The sequence below is a fragment of the Cimex lectularius genome, unplaced genomic scaffold (assembly GCF_000648675.2).
Source record: "Cimex lectularius strain Harlan isolate CLEC.00 unplaced genomic scaffold, Clec_2.1 scaffold256, whole genome shotgun sequence".
Lineage (NCBI taxonomy): Eukaryota > Metazoa > Arthropoda > Insecta > Hemiptera > Cimicidae > Cimex > Cimex lectularius.
In genome coordinates this window covers 621,458-640,284 of record NW_019392862.1, presented here as the reverse complement: position 1 = coordinate 640,284, position 18,827 = coordinate 621,458, and the positions used below count along the sequence as shown (strand labels likewise).

At 33.4% G+C, this 18,827-nt stretch overlaps 2 protein-coding genes across 3 annotated transcripts; one reads left to right on the top strand and one right to left on the bottom strand.

The window, feature by feature from the left end:
• Nucleotides 1-928: 928 nt before the first annotated feature.
• On the bottom strand, nt 929-6,843 carry LOC106662807 (cap-specific mRNA (nucleoside-2'-O-)-methyltransferase 2). Of its 2 annotated transcripts, none has more exons than XM_014387167.2 (11): nt 6,512-6,843; nt 3,529-3,687; nt 3,313-3,471; nt 3,064-3,258; nt 2,882-2,993; nt 2,383-2,684; nt 2,100-2,264; nt 1,709-2,052; nt 1,405-1,615; nt 1,183-1,339; nt 929-1,120 (listed from the first exon to the last, which is right to left on the bottom strand). In XM_014387167.2, the coding sequence occupies exons 1-11, from the start codon at nt 6,707-6,709 to the stop codon at nt 1,020-1,022; spliced, it is 2,103 nt and encodes a 700-aa protein (XP_014242653.1). In that variant the 5' UTR covers nt 6,710-6,843; the 3' UTR covers nt 929-1,019. The 2 variants fall into 2 exon arrangements, with proteins under 2 accessions (XP_014242653.1, XP_014242654.1); XM_014387168.2 differs by having other exon boundaries at nt 1,709-2,037.
• A 214-nt stretch (nt 6,844-7,057) lies between these two features.
• On the top strand, nt 7,058-17,623 carry LOC106662838 (nuclear pore complex protein Nup214-like). The gene is made up of 19 exons (XM_014387227.2): nt 7,058-7,222; nt 9,498-9,636; nt 9,700-9,911; nt 9,968-10,364; nt 10,423-10,540; nt 10,673-10,860; nt 10,929-11,080; nt 11,150-11,238; nt 11,319-11,722; nt 13,181-13,248; nt 13,319-13,409; nt 13,467-13,809; nt 13,868-14,020; nt 14,087-14,272; nt 14,335-16,764; nt 16,822-16,907; nt 17,005-17,091; nt 17,148-17,436; nt 17,505-17,623. Exons 1-19 carry the CDS (start codon nt 7,187-7,189, stop codon nt 17,530-17,532), a joined length of 5,496 nt encoding a protein of 1,831 aa, XP_014242713.1. The 5' UTR covers nt 7,058-7,186; the 3' UTR covers nt 17,533-17,623.
• The last annotated feature ends 1,204 nt before the right edge of the window (nt 17,624-18,827 follow it).

Below are 18,827 nucleotides of genomic sequence, written 5' to 3'. Positions count from 1 at the left end.
TCTATTTGCCCATTGTACATTTCAATTTATAGATTGAAAATTAATATATATGTTTGTAAAATATAGCCGAAAAAAATTCTGCAAAGAAAAGGCCAAATTTTTTTCCAATCATACCAACTTGTAATACTCTGTCTATAGGATTTTAACTTTTATATTTTCACATATTTAATGTAAATAAAATAATAAAAGAGCTGGTATAGTTTAATTTGTGAAATTTAGCTAAGTGTTACATTGTAAATAGCCCATAGAAATTGTTATGACAAAAACATACATTTTATATAGATTTTTATAATGTGTATAGTATTCTTATGTATGTCTATTCTAAATCAACAATATTTATAAAATTTATAATGCAATTGCAAACATGCAATAAGGAATGTTTTACCTAGTCGTCAAGGAAAAAAGGTGCATAGATCTAATTTAATTCAAAGCAAAACGTTATTTTATGAAAAAACACTTTTAAAAAAAAGTAATAATCAAAGGAATGACATTCAGAAATGACAGCGCTTTTCCTTTAGACGTAAAATTAGAGATATTTTTATATTTTTCATTTCAGAGACAAAAATTTTTATATCTCCACTTAATTTTTCAAAATCAGAATTAGAGGCCTTCTGCTTTTTGCATCTGTCATTTAATATATGATTTGTTAAATGTAAAACCATTTTATGGATTTTGTTTCATTTATGGGGAGGGTCGACTGAGAAAAGTGTGATTCTAGAAAAGAAACGTCCGTTTTTTCATGAAATCTATTTAAAACTATAAAAAAAATCTATTATTTTTTGTACGGGATATATAGAAGAATAATGCCAGAAGTAATTTTGATGTTTGTACGTTACCTTTGGAATAACATTTTAGGAAAATTGTTTTGTTTTTAAAATATAAACATGTACTTATATGTATTTTATTTACAATCCACTGACCTTTTGTGTTTTTTTTTCATTATGAATACAGCAAATGAATATTAACCTTATGTACATTATTTCAGTTCTTGCATTTATAACCTACGTACATACAATCAGTCATGTTTGTCTTGTTTCCTTCAATTTTTTTAGCATAATTAAGGAAAGAAATTTCAATGTTATCTGGTTAATCCAAGTGACACATCTGAGGATCTCTGACTCTATAAAAAGAACAATTATAAAATACATATAAAAAGTTCCTTTATAAAATTTAAATATTTACCGCATAGATATGTAATGTGTACCAACGAAACAAGGCCGTCAGTCTTACGATCACACATACTTGATGAAATACTGCTGATTAGTGATTTCAAATCTGAATCCTTGAGCCCTTTCAAAATTATTGAATAAGGTGAAACGCTAGGGTTCACAAAACCAACCTGAACGAAACATGAAAATCTGATTCATTTCACATTCATTAAGGAAGGTGTATTAACGAGTTTACCTTTTCAAATAAATGACCAAGGATAAAGATGACACCGACGTTAAACTGTGTCAACAATGGAAATCCCTTCAAAATTAAATCATCTCCAACTTCTAATTTTTCACAGGCACTCATAAACTTTTCAAAAAAACATTTCTGACATTCATTATAGTTTTCGGTCCATGAAAAGTCATTTGTGTCAATGGCATTTTTGCAGATAAACTTGTCAAGACTGAAAATGAAATTAGAAAAAAAACATCAGCATAAAAACAAGAATGAAATGAGTAAAATCGCAACATAATTCAAAGATAATTAAATTACACACTCTAACTGGTCTGGGATATCTATTTTTACCCCAGTCTCCAGACATAATTTCACCAATTCGGTGTATATAGCGAGAAGATTTCCTTTGCAAAATTTTGAAGTCCTGACTTTTTCAATTGGTTTGCCAAATTTCAAATTTAGTTTTATTTTAGAATTTGGACTAAAAGTGAACCAAAAAATATCTTCAACGTCCCAGTCGGTCTCAACGAGGTCCAATTTCCCCTTGTAAAAGTCCAACATGGCTTTCGTGTCAAGTTGTTTGAACATCTTCCTCTCGAGGAAAGTCCCGCTTTCATCTCTTGGAAATAGGTTCAGGCAAATTGCATCAGCCTTAAAGTAAAATTTCTTTTGGAATGAAAGGCATATAAATATATTGAGTCAGTCTCACTCACATCCTGATCGTGAACAACAAAATCTTTAGGACTAATTGGTCTTATTTTGTACTTCTCGATGAATAGATTAGCAGTACTGTCTCTGATGTCCATCAACTGTAGACGACTCCTTTTCCTCTTGTGTTGATGTTTGTATGTCTCAATGTTTCTTTCTATAACTGAGGTCTAAACAGAAAGAAAGAAGAAAAAATTATAATTTTTAAAAAACATGAGGTAACAATTTTAATACACATATTTCATTATAAAGTTTTAAATGACGACATTTATTTTTCTAAAATCTTACTTGGATTAACTTAAATTTTGTAGCACAATTTATTATTTCTTGTATGAAGAAATCGGGTATATCGTTCCTTGAAAATAATGCTTCTTTCATTTCTTTGTAATAGTAGACATTTAACTTTTCCAAAACAGGCACATGGTCCTTTCCTTTGTAACCCAAACAAACAACGTAAACTTCTGAATTTCCCTCCTTGCTTGTGACAGGCTTGAAAACGTTTATGTGCGTGAAGCAACATCTGAGAAGGTACATCAAGCAGACAGTATCACACTCAAACATTGTAAATGTTTTTAGCAGAAAACTTCCTCCTACAAAAAAAAAATAAATAAAAAAAATAAAATAAAAAGTTATTCAGATATCGTACCCGACTGCATCTCACGATATCTGAATAACTATCGATTAACGGTCACTAATCTCTACACATAAATAAAAAATAAAAATAAAATAAATAAAATAAAATAAAAAAATTATACAGTGTAACACCAAAGAAGTATATTTTCACTACCTCTTTCAAGAATGTTCAGAGCACAGACTGTTTCAGTAAAATGAAGGTGTACAACTTTTTTCTCTTGTTCTGCTGGATCACTGAGACAATCAATGCTGCCATCAGCAGTAACCTAAAATTAAAACTACTTGAAGAAAACGATATGATGAAGGTTTATATATATATTTCTTTTTTTAACTTACCAAGTACACAGGATGAAGAAATTTTGTCTTTTCTATAAGACTGCTTAAATAATTGTCACCGTAGACATTTCCTGTTTCATCATTACCAAACCACCAATTTTCAAGTGTATTGATTATAAAGCGGTCATCGTTAACCATATGCTGGAGATCATTGCCTTCATAATATGGATTAAGAGTAGTTGCAAACCATTTCCACTGAAATGTTCTTAAATTAAATTATCTCACTAAAATGCATGTGGGGTAGCGAACCTCTATTTCAGGGTGGTTCAGTTTAAGAAAATGATTCAACGAAGCGATAAAAGCTCCAGGGGCCTCACAGAGGTGAACGCTGTTCAGAAGTTTTTTCTTCAAACATTGTTTAGGAATCAATTTATACCTGCTCACTACCTCGTAAAATTTGCACCAGGCCTTAAAATGAATAAAGTTGAAATAAAACAGTGATAAAAGTTTAAGGTAAAGTGCTACCTGTGTGAGAAATTCAGGTTGGAACTTCCTCAATGATCTCATAACCGTTCCGGCATAGTTATTCTTTCTGGTATGATCGTGCCAGTCAGCAAGATTGTAGCTATTCAGCTTTGACTTGACTCCATTTAACTCTTCTTTGAGTTTCTGCAGCGTTTCAACCTGTTGCAATTTCCCTCCAGTTGATTTAACAGAACTTGTCAATAAAATATTACCATCGTAATATTCATTGCAATTGTACAACAGATTGTATCATAACTACAAACTTCATCAGATTGCATAAAATGTTAACAATTATGTAGAAAATATTCAACGTGTGGTGAGTGAACAACATAATGTTAAGTTTCAAATTTTTACTGCTTTGAGCAGTTTGACCATCCATCCTGGTTCTCATTAGAAGAGATTAACTAACAACATGAATGAACATTATGGAATGGTTTTGTGCCTAGCAAATATTTAATACTTGTACTTATAAATACTTTAACTGTGATTAATTTGCAACTATAAACTTTAATGATCAACAAAAACCATATAATGTATTCAATGTAGTATTCAATGCCTAGAAATTAAAAAATAATGTACATATACAGTAGACTCCTTATCCACAAGGATACATACAAAACGTCACTACAGATAACAGGAAACACCTCAAATTTCAGGCTTCGAAGAATTTTCACACTTTCTTATCTTGTGTGCTTTTCGTCAATATTATGTATGAACTTATCTACACATATTTCAGTATTTTTCAATGCAGGAAAACAATATGTACATACATATAGATACATACTGATATCAGTATGATCTTCCATGATTATCCTGGTCTGATTGTTCTTATTAAGTTGATCAGAGTCAGCTCTAGGCAAAAATGATAGGAATCAAAACATGGTTTGTTATGGAATTAAATGCTGTTGTGTAAAATTTTGAGATAGATTTGGACAAATAATAGCAAACTGATTTAACCAATTTTATTATCGATAAAAGTAGTCAACTAGAAGCAAAAATTTTAGGAATCAAAGTATGATTTGTTATGTAATTAAATACTGTTTATTTTTTAATTTTTTTTATTTTTTGTGATAGATTCAGACAAATAATAGCGAACTGTTTTAAGTATTTATTTATTGATACCAATCTATTTTGAGGCCACCAATCTATTGAAAAATCTACAAAATTATTTTACAACGTAATATGTTATGAAATGGTTTTGGCATTTAGCAAATATCTGAGAATAATCAGTATGATCTTCCCTGATTACCCTGGACTGATTGCTCTTATTAAGTTGAGCAGTAGGCAAGTATAAGAAAAAATTATAGGAAACAAAGCATGATTTGTTTGTAATTAAATATTGTTTATTTTGTTTTGTTTTGTTTTCAAAATTATGAGTTAGATTCAGACAAATAATAGCGAACTGTGCTGAATATAATCAGTATGATCTTCCCTGATTGACTTGGTCATTATGTTGAGCAGAAGTAAAGTAAATGCAAAATTAATAGGAATCGATTTATGATTTGTTATGGAATTAAAGGCTGTTTTGTAAAATTTTAAGATAGATTTGGACAAATAATAGCGAACTGATTTAACCAATTTTATTATCAATAAACAGTAGTCAATTACAAGCAAAAATTTTAGGAATCAAAGCATGATTTGTTATGTAATTAAATACTGTTTATTTTCTTTTATTATTTTTTTTTTTAATATTTTTAGATAGATTCAGACAAATAATAGCAAACTGTTTTAAGTAATATATTTATTGATACCAATCTATTTTGAGGCCAATCTGGCTCGCCTCTTCAGGGTTTGTTGGAGTAATAAAATTGAATTATTGAAAAATCTACAAAATTATTTTACAACATAATGTGTTATGAAATGATTTTGGCGATTGGCAAATATCTGAGCATAATCAGTGTGATCTTCCCTGATTACCCTGGACTGATTGCTCTTATTAAGTTGAGCAGTAGGCAACTATAAGAAAAAAATTATAGGAAACAAAGCATGATTTGTTTGTAATTAAATTCTGTTTTTTGTTTTGTTTTAATTTTGAGTTAGATTCAGTCAAATAATAGCGAACTGTGCTGAATATAATCAGTATGATCTTCCCTGATTGACCTGGTCTGATAGTTCTTATTATGTCGAGCAGTAGTAAAGTAAATGCAAAATTGATAGGAATCAATGTATGATTTGTTTAGGAATTAAATACTGTTTTTTTCCCCAAAATTTGTAGATAGATTCGGACAAATAATAGCAAACTGTTTCAACCAATTTATTTATTAATGCCGACCTTTTTCTGGGGTAACCTGGCTCACCTCTTCAGGGCTCGTTGGAGTAATAAAATTGAATTATTGAAAAATCAAATATCTACAAAATTATTTTACAACATAATATGTTACGAAATGGTTTTGGCGTTTAGCAAATATGTGAACATGATCATTATGATCTTCCATGATTATCCTTGACTGATTGTTCTTATTACGTTGAGCAGTAGTAAACTAAATGCAAAAATGATAGGAATCAAAGCATGATTTGTTATGGACTTAAATACTCTTTTCTTTTGAACATTTTGAGTTAGATTCAGACAAATAATAGCGAACTGCTGCAACCAATTTATTTATTGATGCCGAATCATTTCGAGGCAAATCTAGCTCCCCTCTTCAGGGCTCAACGCAGTAACAACCAGCTCATAAACATAAAACACATGAAGGATAAAATTGAATTATTTAAAAATCAACAAAATTATTTTACAACCTAATTCATTAAGAAATGGTTTTGGCAATTAGTAAATATCTCAACATAATCAGTATGATCTTCCCTCAATACCATGGTCAGTTTGTTCTTATTCAGTTGATCTGTAGTCAACTACAGGCATAAATTACAGGAATTAAAGCATGATTTACATGTGTTTTTTTAATTAATAGGTAGATTTTACAGTATATTGCCAATTAGCTTTGTTATGTTATTAAGTACTGTTTTTGTCAAAGTTTTTAAAACTCACCTCCCATTTTCCATGCGTGAAGAGCCCATCCTGGCTTGGAAATGTGGAAGGCCTTTTGTTCGAAAACTCGAAACATTTTGAAAAACCGTTCTCAACCACTTGCCAAACATTGTCTCTGTTCCTGTTCTTGTACGAATTTGGATCTTTTTCCGTTTTTGACGAACCGAACGAAACTGGCAGCGCGTCGAACACATTCATTTTTAATTAATTGTTTTTTTTTTTTTTTTTCAATTATAACAAATTTATAATTATGTTGAAAAAGAATCAACTATATTTAACTGTTGATCAGTTATCAATTCAAAAACATCCCTTCAGACGCAATTTGAAAATAACCTCACGACTGTTATATTTATATGATAAGAATATATATAAACTCAATGGAATAAAACAGTAATCCTTAATTTCGCAATTTTTAATCCTTAATTCGACTTAATAAAAAATTATTTTTTTATTAATTATCAAGCGAATTTAATTTATTTCATGAGTAAAGTTGTCATTAACGGTTAAAAGCGTTGGTTACACTGTAAATAAGCACGGCGCGGCTATTTCGCAGTACAAAGGAGGTTTCATGTGCTGGCTATTGTTGAACGACTTGATTTCATGAAACTTCTAAACCATTTCACTGTTTTACACGCATTATATTTTAATTAAGAATCGTTTTTCAATTGGGAAAAGATGGAAAATCCACCTTCACATATAAACGCACTCGAGGTAAAAAAAATACATTAATAATAATAAATTTCTCTCACCCAGTTTGAACAATTTTGATTGAAATCACTCTTGCATCTTTTGTCAGTGTTTTAATCAGTACTGGTCATTACTGTGTTCGTCCGTTCTGTGTCTTTACCATCCAGAGTTGTGAGAACACTACTTTTAAAGTGCAAGAAGTTTAAAATTCGTTGCATTTAAGCCTCAGTACTATCCAAATTTAAGCACTAATTATTCATATATTTCTTTCTACTTGGTGACGCATTGGGCTTAAAAGACTTAATCTTTTCAAATAAATGTGTACGTTGAAAAGAAATTGTATTAACTTGTTGTTTATCATTAAGAATTTACTAGAGAGAGAGGGAATGAATGTGCAAGAGAGAAAGAGAACAGACAGGCAGGTCTTGAAAGTCTCTCTCCTGAGCTCTATTGTGAGAAAGAGGTCTTTGTGAAGGACTTGGACCCGTTTGCGACCTTGCACCTTCCTGCTGAATCATCAACATTCGCCCACTGCTCCTCATGCTGCGCCATATTTATCTCCCTAGTTACTTCTGCAGCGTATCAAAGGCAGTGAGAAGAAGTCATATTTATAGAAAGAAACAAACAAGTTGACCAACTAGCCAAGAAATGGGCAGCTTTCTCATTTGTGGGCCTGGATCTACAACTAGATGCACCTGAGGTGTTTTAAACTTGTTACATGGGCGCATCATAAGTTGCATGGTTCAGGTGCTTACACAGTGCTCATAACTGTAAGGTAAAGGTCCAGGTTTGCATCCAGCAGCCCTGCATTCGAATCTTCCTCACGTACCACTCGATATTTATTGCCATTTGTGCTATTTTGTTTTGTAATACTCGCAGCTGCTTAATTTTGGGTGAAGACGCTGTTCCCCATATTTCACACCCATAAAGGACTAGGGGTCTTATAATAGATTTATAAATTAACATAGCAAGTTATTCAGAAATCGTGAGATGCAGTCTGGTGTGATGTAGGTTTCAGATAAACATTTTGTTTATTGTACCAACGTTTCGACCTTTATTGAGATCATCTTCAGGTGTTCTCAAAGTGCTTGTCTTCTGTGTAATTGTGCCATTCTTGCGTGTCGTGTTGAGAGTGCCCACTCTAAAGAACTGCTTTTTGAATCTCCAACACAACACACAGTCACTAATTACCACCCATAACATAGCAAGTTTGGGCCTAATCTTGAATTTGTGGTTTATAATAGAATACCGATAAGAGCACATCCTTCAGTCGCCTTTTTATTTGTGTGATACTGCCAGGATAGCCTTCTGTCCAGATGAACTCCTAGGTATTTCACAGAACTGTCCAGACGATGTAATTTCCATCAATTTGTAAGGCCGGTGGGTCGCATGTTCGTCGCAGGGCAAAGATTTTTGCTTCACACATTGAAGGGTTTATCTCCTGTTTCCATTTATCACAATATTTTGACGTATCCTCTAAAGAACTGCTTTTTGAATCTCTAAGATATCATGATTGGAAGTTTAATTGTGTGTGCACTGCTATGTTTACACCAACTGGAAAGGGAAGGTCATACATGAACAAATTAAACAGGATTGGTGAGAGGAATGATACTTGTGGGGTGCCTTGATGGATGTCTTTTTCTGTAGAGAAGCTGCCATTGACTTTGAACTTGAACTTCCTGTTTAATAGGAAGGCGCTTAAGATGTCATATAAGTATTTTGGGATACCTATTTCTTCCAGTTTGAATCTAAGCCCGTTATTTTCTATTTTAGCATTCAGATTATGTGTATTTCTATAAATTACAACTAATTCATAAATAAATATATGTTGTCTTGTGCTTATTTGCATTTTTTGATCAATAAACATTTTTAAAAATGGCAAATCAAGAAAATACTTGTATCTGTATTTTTTATTTCAGAATATTTTCTATTTCTAGCAATTTAAAAACTTTCCAATGGCTTTACTTAACTTATTTACTTGACTTGATTTAGTTTAGAACTATAAAAGTTTCAAATGCACTTTGTATTTAGCTTCTTTTTATCAGTGAACTCCAATTAATTATAAATACATATTATAAAAGGTTCATAAGAGGTTAATAATTAATTTGACAGTTTATGTTATTAATATGACTTTAAAACTTCTTCCATCTTTAATTAATTTATTTATACTGAACTACAACTAATTCACAATTATTGTTGTTAGGTAAAAAATTTAATCCGACTTTTTATCATTATTATTTTAATTGCAATAATTGCTTTTTATTATCAAATATACTAATGCTATATTGTAAATTTTTAGGAGTTTAAATTTAAATTATTATGCCAATTACAAATTTTTCCAAACGGGTCTGGTCCCAATTGTAAAACTCCATTGAGACTCGTCGCAACATCCAATAAATATGGCCTGGTATTCATCGGTGATAATCAAGGCTTTCAGTGTAAGATTACTATTACGTTAATTGCTACAATCGACATTGGTTAAAGTTTTGTTTTTCCTGCAGGTATACACACTAATTCTGTTATTTTATATTTTAAAAATGAATTCGCTTGCAAACGAGGAAAAATTGCTACTTATCCAAGGCGTCATGTTCCCCTTGAGTCCATACCGTCCCATTTAGATGTGAACAGCGATGGAGAGTTTCTTGCTGTGGTAACCACTCATCAGGATTGTCCCTTTCTTTACGTCTATAGCACTCAGTCTTTTGGAAGTGATGTACGTACTAATAGCTTTAATTTTATTGAAATTGCAATAATATGGTTTTAATTTAGGTGATTGAAAAGAAATTCCAAGTAACCCTTAGCAGTACGCAAGGGGTGAAAGTTCTTGACATCCAGTGGAACCCGGGTGTCGCAAACATGATTGGTATTGTGACTAGTGATGGAGCCGCGATGGTGTGTGAATTTACAGCAAACGGCCCGACAATCAATTCCATACCGGCAAACTCTCAATCCATGTGTTTGTGCTGGAGTCCTAAAGGGAAAAGGATTGTCATCGGTTCAAAAGGTGGATCTATTATGCAATACATGCCGGATATGAAAGTGGTGAAGGCAATTCCAACACCATCACTTCCTATGAAAAGCATCGATGTTATTTCAATAAGGTGGCTTTCCAACACACAGTACATTGTAGTATACAAAGACAATAAGGATCAATCCGGCAACACTGGTAAGATTGAAGAAACATTCATTTTTATTATATTTTCACTGTTTTCGTTGTGTTTTAGCTGTTATTGTAATAAATGTTCAGCAGAATCAACAACCACATTTTATCAATTATGAAGATCTCTGCTGTGGTACTTTGACAGAAAGGCCTGAGCATTATTTCATTCATATTCCACCGTGGTACTTATAAACAAATTCAGTTTTAACCTTATTCAAAAATTACAATTTAAAAAAATAAATAAAATATTAGCTATTAGAATACTGCAAATAAAACAAATCACTAAATGAATTTTCACATAATAAATGTTTCAGGAGTGTTATTGTTTTGGGGTGCGGAAATGCATTGGAGACAGCTGTTCTTAAGCAAAGTGGAGACTCCTGGGCACAGTGGATAATTGATGATGGTAACAGGGCTGAATTGCCATTGACAGAAGACCACTCGGATGTTTACAATGTGGGAATGGCGTTTGATTTCAGTTCCCAGTTCCCAGTGCCGATCGGTCCGTCTTTTTAATAAATAAGTAAACTCTGAATTTATTTTTATAATCTCAATGACAACTATGATTAGGCGAAAATCAGACAATTGACCCAGTGCCCCTTCTTTTGATGCTTTCTCATGCTGGTGTTCTGTGTCTTTTCCATTGCATAAATAGTGTACGTGATGCCCCCAAATTATGTTCAGAAAAGGAGTATTTGTCTCTGCATAATTTTGTAAACAAGGTAATCATTTTTGTCCTTATTTTTAAAATAAATTAAGTAAGAAAATTTTACTGAATTTAACAATTTCAGGCACCTGAAACATCCCAAAGGACAGATGCTCAACCAGCTGGGACCAATACTGGGACTACTGCTGATCTAGGCTATGTGGAAATGCCAACGTAGTCTTTAATAGTTTTTTTATATTTAAACAAACATTAGGATTTTATTTTCTAATGTATAGATTTTTCCTTTTTTGCAGACTCTTTAACACAGGGGCAACTAGATTACCAACAGGGCAGGCTACAGGAAATTTTCAAATGTCACAGCCGCCTGTAGGGCAAACATCGATGGCCTTTCAATTCCCACAATCGCCCATGGAACAGTCTTCGTTTGGTTTCCAGAGCACGTCACAGTCACAGCCCGTTCAGTTGAAAATACCTCAGCCTACTACTAGCGTGCCAAAATCCACCTCGTTGCAGTTTCAAGGTTCTCTTGGAGGATTTCAACAGGTGCCACAGAAAACGGATCAAATACAAAAACCAAATCTATTTAACCAGGCGCAAAATACAGCAACAGGTACAAGTGTGGCTGCCCCCGTGGCCACGTCACCGATGGTGCCCATATTTGGTTTAAATACTTCGAAAAACTCAAATAAAGCCTTAGGTATGTTAATTCATTTTTAAATAGAGAAGTTTTACTGGTGCGCGAATTTTTATTGAAGAGTTAAAATCATTAAGTATTCATCACTAGTGTGATAGATAATGAAACAAAATATTTTGAGAGAGCATTGTATAAATTGAAAGGAGCCATTTCTCCTCTTTATAATTTGAACTTGTAATGTTCACGTATTATTTACTTCCTTGCAGCCCAAGATTCTTCGAATTTTCTTTAATTTTTATGTTTGGTGGTTGTTTCATCATTGACAAAGGACAATTTTTGTAATTAATTTATTTGTTTTATTTTTTTAAATGCATAATACTGCCCTGCTAAGAAACAACAGCTAGGTCAATTCAGCACTTAACGCATGTAGTTCCAAACCCTTTCGTTCATTTGTAAAACATTCAATCCTATTTACATATTCATTCAATTAGGGTGATGTGGTACTCGATATTCCATCAGCTGTTGAGAGATTTTTTATTTTTGGAAGAGGCTTAAAAAGTTGATATTTGTACAAAAGAATTATCCATCAAATTTAAACAGTTTATTATATAGAGGGTAATTGAAAGAAAACATTAAAACTTGTTAAATTCACTAGTTTCGTGGTCCGCTTGACCAATTAATATCTTACAATTAATTAAGGTTTTTAGTTGAGTTAAAAAAGTCAATGGCACAAGCAGGATTCAAACCCACGATCTTCGGCTAGATACGCCACTGCTCTACCACTTGAGCTTTCGTGACCTCGATCCTCTCGGACACTAAATTCCCAGCTCAACCCCACCTTTTGAATTTTCCCTCCTTTAAGTAACCTGAAGTATACCTTCACGTGGCCATTTCATTTGTCGCCAGAATCAAATAGATTACACGACATTTTAAAAATGGCAAAAAGGAGGGAAAATTCAAAAGGTGGGGTTGAGATGGGAATTTAGTGTCCGAGTGGATCGAGGTCACGATAGCTCAAGTGGTAGAGCAGCGGCGTATCTAGCCGAAGATCGTGGGTTCGAATCCTGCTCGTGCCATTGACTTTTTTATCTCAACTAAAAACCTTAATTAATTGTAAAAAATTAAAACTTGTATTATTTTCCAGACAACCCAATAAAATAATGTTTTTTTTTTTTTTTTTAAATTTTTAAAACACATTAACTCTTAATAATTTGATTTTTTCCTTTCTTCTAACACTCGTTAATTGAAACTTTTGATAATTACTTTAATCATTATGCAAGTTTGCAAGTCTCTTGATAATACAAATTATTTTTGTAGTCCCATGGTCGAAAGACTGTATTTGGTTTGATCTAATCTGCAGAGATTAAATGAAATTCATTTATTAAATATTCTCTTTTAAAATAATTTGTGGGATGATCATAATAAACCAAGGGATAACATATCACATTCAAAATATTATTTATTTGTTTTATTAAGAGAAACTTGTGAAAATTGTCTTTACTCAGTTTCCAATTTTTATAGATACAAATAACTCTTATGGATTCTTTGGCCAACAGCCTGTCACAACAGTGGCAACTACAAAATCTATGGTATTTTTTCTTTTGTTATAACAATTTTATTTATTGGAAAACTTGAAAACATAAAATGATATTTTTTAAGCCATCGAGTGCACCCACACCCACGCAACCTGAAAATAATACAGAGGCATCAGTTTCAAAGCCTGCACAAGCAATGCCACAAAAAACAGAAGGTTAGTTTTCAATTATTGTACTGTTTACAATATTCAAAATCCATAATAAAATTCTAGACCCGGTCGAAAGTAAAAAAGCCAGTGCTGAAGCTTTGGAAAAAGAGAAAAGAGAGAAAGAAAAGGCGATAGTTGATTCATTGATAAAAGAAAGTAAATCAGTTGAGAATGAATTCAATGATTTCAAAAAGAAAATCGCCAAATTCGACCTCACCCCTGGCGATGAATCTGTGCTGATATCTATTCCAAATAAAGTCGCAGATTTAGAATTATTTGAAAAAGACTTAAGCGAGACCACTTCAACCCAGTCATCTGAAGTAAACGTTCTTAGATGCAGCCTTGTAGAAATATACGGTTGGGTTGAAAACATCAAGGCAAAAGACAGACAAGTTAAAAGTCAAAGGTTTGTTTCATGTTTTGTTTTTATAATGTATCATTAATAAGATTATTTTAATTGTTAGATATCTAGACTGTCTTGAATCACAAGCTTTAGACCCAATAGTAAAAAGACACTTAAGAAGCATCGAACAGCAAATGCATTTTTTTGAATCCCAAGTGAAACAAGTAACAGCCAGCCTCGACAGCCTGTGGTCAAACTACAAGTCTAAAAACAAGTACACTATTATTTTCAATGCTGTTTTATTCAAAATCTCGATATCTACATTTTTTTATTTTCTTAGAAATACCATCGATGTGCCTAATCTAGAATCAATTTACGAGGCTATTGTAAATCAAACATATATTCTAGCAGTACAAAAGAATATAGTCAGTGAACTCCAAAACAAAATAAAACAAGTTTTAAGGAACAAAACAATAGTACCACAAGTTATAGAGTACTCTTCACCGAGTTACAATTCTAAAACTGGGTAATGCCTGAGCTTAAAATTTTAGTATCATTGTGAAATTAATTGTAGAAATTTGTTTCTAGGGGATCAGATTTAGATATACTAGCAGATAAATTACTTCACACAAAAATAAATAATAAATCACCTAGTAAGTCTTTTAAAGAGACATCATATCGTTACATAGTTTTGGCAAATGCTAAAAAACATCTGAGCTCTTCTAAGGAGAATATTTTGATACAGTGGCACAAGTCGCATAAAGTGATAAGTACTAAGGCAGCTAAGCCGTATAGTTTCAGTGATGAAGATGAAGAATTATATAAATCTCCATTAAGTCCAGTTAGCATTGTCGAAAAAGTAACAACACCTACTAAAGAAGAGTCTCCAGCAGTGCAAGAGCCTGTTCAACAAAAGCCAATTACAAGTAAAAGCCCGTTTACGTTGAGTGGTAAAACAAGTTCAGCTCCTTCTAGTAATTTATCAAGTTTACAATTTGCCTATTCTACAGTGACAAAAGCGCCGAGTGTACCTGTTGTAAAGGAAAGTACAAAATCTACTGCTATTTCAACTGCTGCAATCTCTACAGCTTTTCCAACTTCTACCTTCACTGTTTCTGAAATGGGTAAAAATTCTTTTGGAACCGATGTTCAAATTACAAAGGCTCCTCCTAAAACAAGTGCCTCTCCTGTCAGTAATGTGATCATGTATGAAGAAGTGTCAAACACAACTCCAGTAAAACCAACCAAGACGGTTAGCTTGAGCCAGTTCACAAATTCTACAATTTTTGGCGGATCCCAAGATGTTTCCTCTTCACTGACTTCAAGCTGGCTCTCTGCTTCAGGAAGTGCATTTAAATTACCTACTTCATCAACTGCAACAACAACAACTTCAGCTACAAGTCAACCTACATCCCAGCCGTTTGCCCAGTTTGCTTTAACGAACACTCAGGTTTCACTTGGTGCACCGGCAAAAACTGAATCATCGACAAATATTAAAACGTCTGTCGCTGCAGCTACTACTTCTACTTCACTTGCGACACCCACCACCAGAGTTGAAAATACTTCAGTTGTCAATCCGTCAACAGAAGCTTCAAGTATTTTTGGCAGTAATTCTTCCTTCTCTTTATTATCATTGGGAGGATCTGCATTTAGTTTTCCTAGTTTGTCCTCAACTCCTAGCACTACTTCAACAAAACTTACAACTGCTGCTGAGACTACAGTAAACAGTAAATCCACAAATGTTGCACCAACTGCCAAACCTGCAGCTTCCGATGTGTCCTTTGATCAGTCAAAATTTTCACCAATTTCATTTAGTGAAACATCTGTGTCAACTGCACCAACTTCAGTTTCATTAATGCCGTCATTAATTACAACTGAAACCCAAGTTGTTTCTTTTACGACAACGCCCCAAGAACAAAGTAAAGTCACATCAACATCATCAGTGATGACGACTGGCACAACTTCAACTACGAATATTAGTACAACAAAGAGTATATTTCCTATTCTGAGCACTGCAGCCACAACTTCTACAACTACAGCACCATCCCTTTTTGGTTCCACTTCATTTTCATCTCCTTCTTTTTTCTCCAATTCATCAACAGCAAATGTTTTTGGTGGAAGTAGTATTTTTGGTACTTCTGCATCGTCTCTTCCTACTGCAACAACAGTTTCAACTGTTTCGACTGCATCATCTTTGTTTGGCGGGACGACTTCCTCTATAACATTTGGATCACCAGTCACTACCACTAGTTCAACCACCACATCAGTCAGCCAGCAATCAGTATTCAATATGTCGTCTCCTTCGAGTCAGCCCTCGATCTTCGGCGGAACACCAGCAACTACAAGTGCATCAGTGTTTGGCTCGTCAAACATGACAACTCCAGTTTTTGGATCTCCAGCAACAACATCCACTTCGATATTCGGATCCCCAATTAGTACTCCTTTGTTCGGTACACCGTCAACTACCACAACCTCCAGTATCCAACCCATTTTTGGAGGAACGCCATCAACTACTTCATCTTTATTTGGAAGCCCTGTTACCGCTGTTACAACTTCAACAACTTTATTTGGAAGCCCTGCTACCGCTGTTACAACTTCAACATCTTTATTTGGAAGCCCCGCTACCGCTGTTACAACTTCAACGTCTTTATTTGGAAGCCCTGCTACCACTGTTACAACTTCAACATCTTTATTCGGAAGCCCTGCTACTGCCGTTACGACTTCAGCATCTGTATTCGGTGCAGCACAAGCATTAGGGTCAACATCATTTTTCAGCACACCATCCACAATTGGAAATGCATTTATGAACCAGCCTCAGTCACCACAGCCTTTTGGCGGAGCACAACCACAAACGACAAGTTCATTTAATACACCTTTTTTCCAAAAGTCAACACCGACGACAAATGTTTTTGGAGCTCCAGCATTTGGGCAAAATGCAGCTATTACAGCCTCTTCGATGTTTACAGGGACTTCTACTTTCAAGCAGACCTCAGAAAACATTTTTGGAAATGCCACAACGTAAGTTAAATTAAAATATGTCTACAGTTTTTATTATAATTTTTATTTTTATTTCAGACCTAACAAGTTTGCAACAAATTCAGGATCTATATTTGGTGGAAGTTCTTTTAGCTCACCAACTCAACAACCTACATTTTCCAGTGGTAAATTTGTTTTGGAAGTTTTAGTTTATCTTGATGAAAACAAACAACAGTGCAATTTTTGATATATTTTTTTAAATTAATTAATAAATTTTTTAAGGTCAGACTGGTGGTCTTTTTGGTTCTTCTAATGCCTTCTCCAATGTTGGACAACCAAACGTTTCACAATCAGGTTTTGGATCACAACGTAAGTGTTTAAAAAACAATGTCAAGTACACCACTTATTTATAATTTTTGTGCTAGCAACTTTCGGCTCAAGCGGAACGTCTATATTCGGCGGGCAGACCACATTTGGAACCGCACCAACTTTCGGCAGTTCTGCCACTTTTGGCAGCCCTAAAAAGGTTTTCGGTGATGCCGCACCCAAATCAACGTTTGGATCTCCGACTCAGCAATCATCCACCTTTGAAAATCTAGCTGGTCAAAACACGCTCACGTTCGGCAACCTGGCCCAGAACCAGGGTGGCTTCAATTCTACATTCGGAAACGCTTCTCCTACCCAGCAACCGGCATTCCCTGCTACAACATTTGGGTACAAAAATTCATTACCTTCTTTTATCATCTAACAGAAATATATTGATTGGTCTATATGTTTTACAGAGGAAGCTCATTCAGCAATTGGAGATAAAGTTACTGCAGTTTTTTCAACGTTTAAGGAATTGTAAATCCAAAATGTTATTTATAAACAATCTATACTTAAATACAAGCTATCTCTTTTACCTTAAAATTAATTGTACCTTATCAGTTATTGTTAATTAATAAATAATTTTTTACTCATTTTTTAAATTTAATTGTCATTAGTAACATGACTGTAAAATATACATTATCAAACTGTTTCTTTCCTTAATTAATTATAAAGGATTAACATAAATAAAGTTATAGTATACATATTTTGTACAGTGTCTCCAATAATATTCATAAATTCTGTTTTTACAGTTCTTGCATTTTTTCTTACCTTATTAATGTTTTTTATAATTAAAAAAATTTAAACATTATTTTTGAAAATGTAAGAGAAATGGTTACAAAAATGGACAATTTCACTATAGTAAGAGGAAGTTACCAAATACCCGGATCCTATCCTTTACTGTGGCCTATATAAATATAGCAAGTAACATATCTTAGTCCCATGTCGTGCTTTATAGCATTGGTGTGACATTTATCGGCAAAAGTGGTACAGTTGTTATAATTCAATTAATTACGGTTTTTAGTTGAGATAAAAAAAGTCAGTGTCACAAGCGGGATTCGAACCCACAACCTTCGGCTTGATTTTATCTCAACTAAAAACCTTAATTAATTGAATGATATTAATTGGCCAAGCGGACCACAAAAAATAGTGAATTTAATGAATTAAAATGAAGTATACTTCACTGAAGCTCTCCGTGGCCATTTCACTTGTCGCCGAGAATCAAATAGATTACACGACATTTGAAAAATGGCAAAAAGGAGGGAAAATTCAAAAGGTGGGGTTGAGATGGGAAGTTAGTGTCCAAGTGGATCAAAGTCACGTAGCTCAAGTGGTAGAGTAGCGGCGTATCTAGCCGAAGGTCGTGGGTTCGAATCTCGCTCTGACACTGACTTTTTATCATTTTAATCATTTTTAGGGCCTATCATTTTAATTTCACATTATGATAAACAATTACTAAATTAATTGTACAATATGTTTTATGTAATATGAAATTAATATAAGACCTGATGATGACCTTAAAATAAGTCGAAAGCTTGGCAGTAACAATTGAATTTACTTTTCTCTACAAGACCATACGTTGATCTAGCGAGTTCATGGATTATTGTAGTTTCATTTCTTTTACTTTTATAACGTTCTTAATATTTGTGGTGATTAATGACCGTTAATCTATAATTATTCAGAAATCGTGAGATGCAGTCTGGTGTGATGTAGGTTTCAGAAAAACATTTTCTTTATCG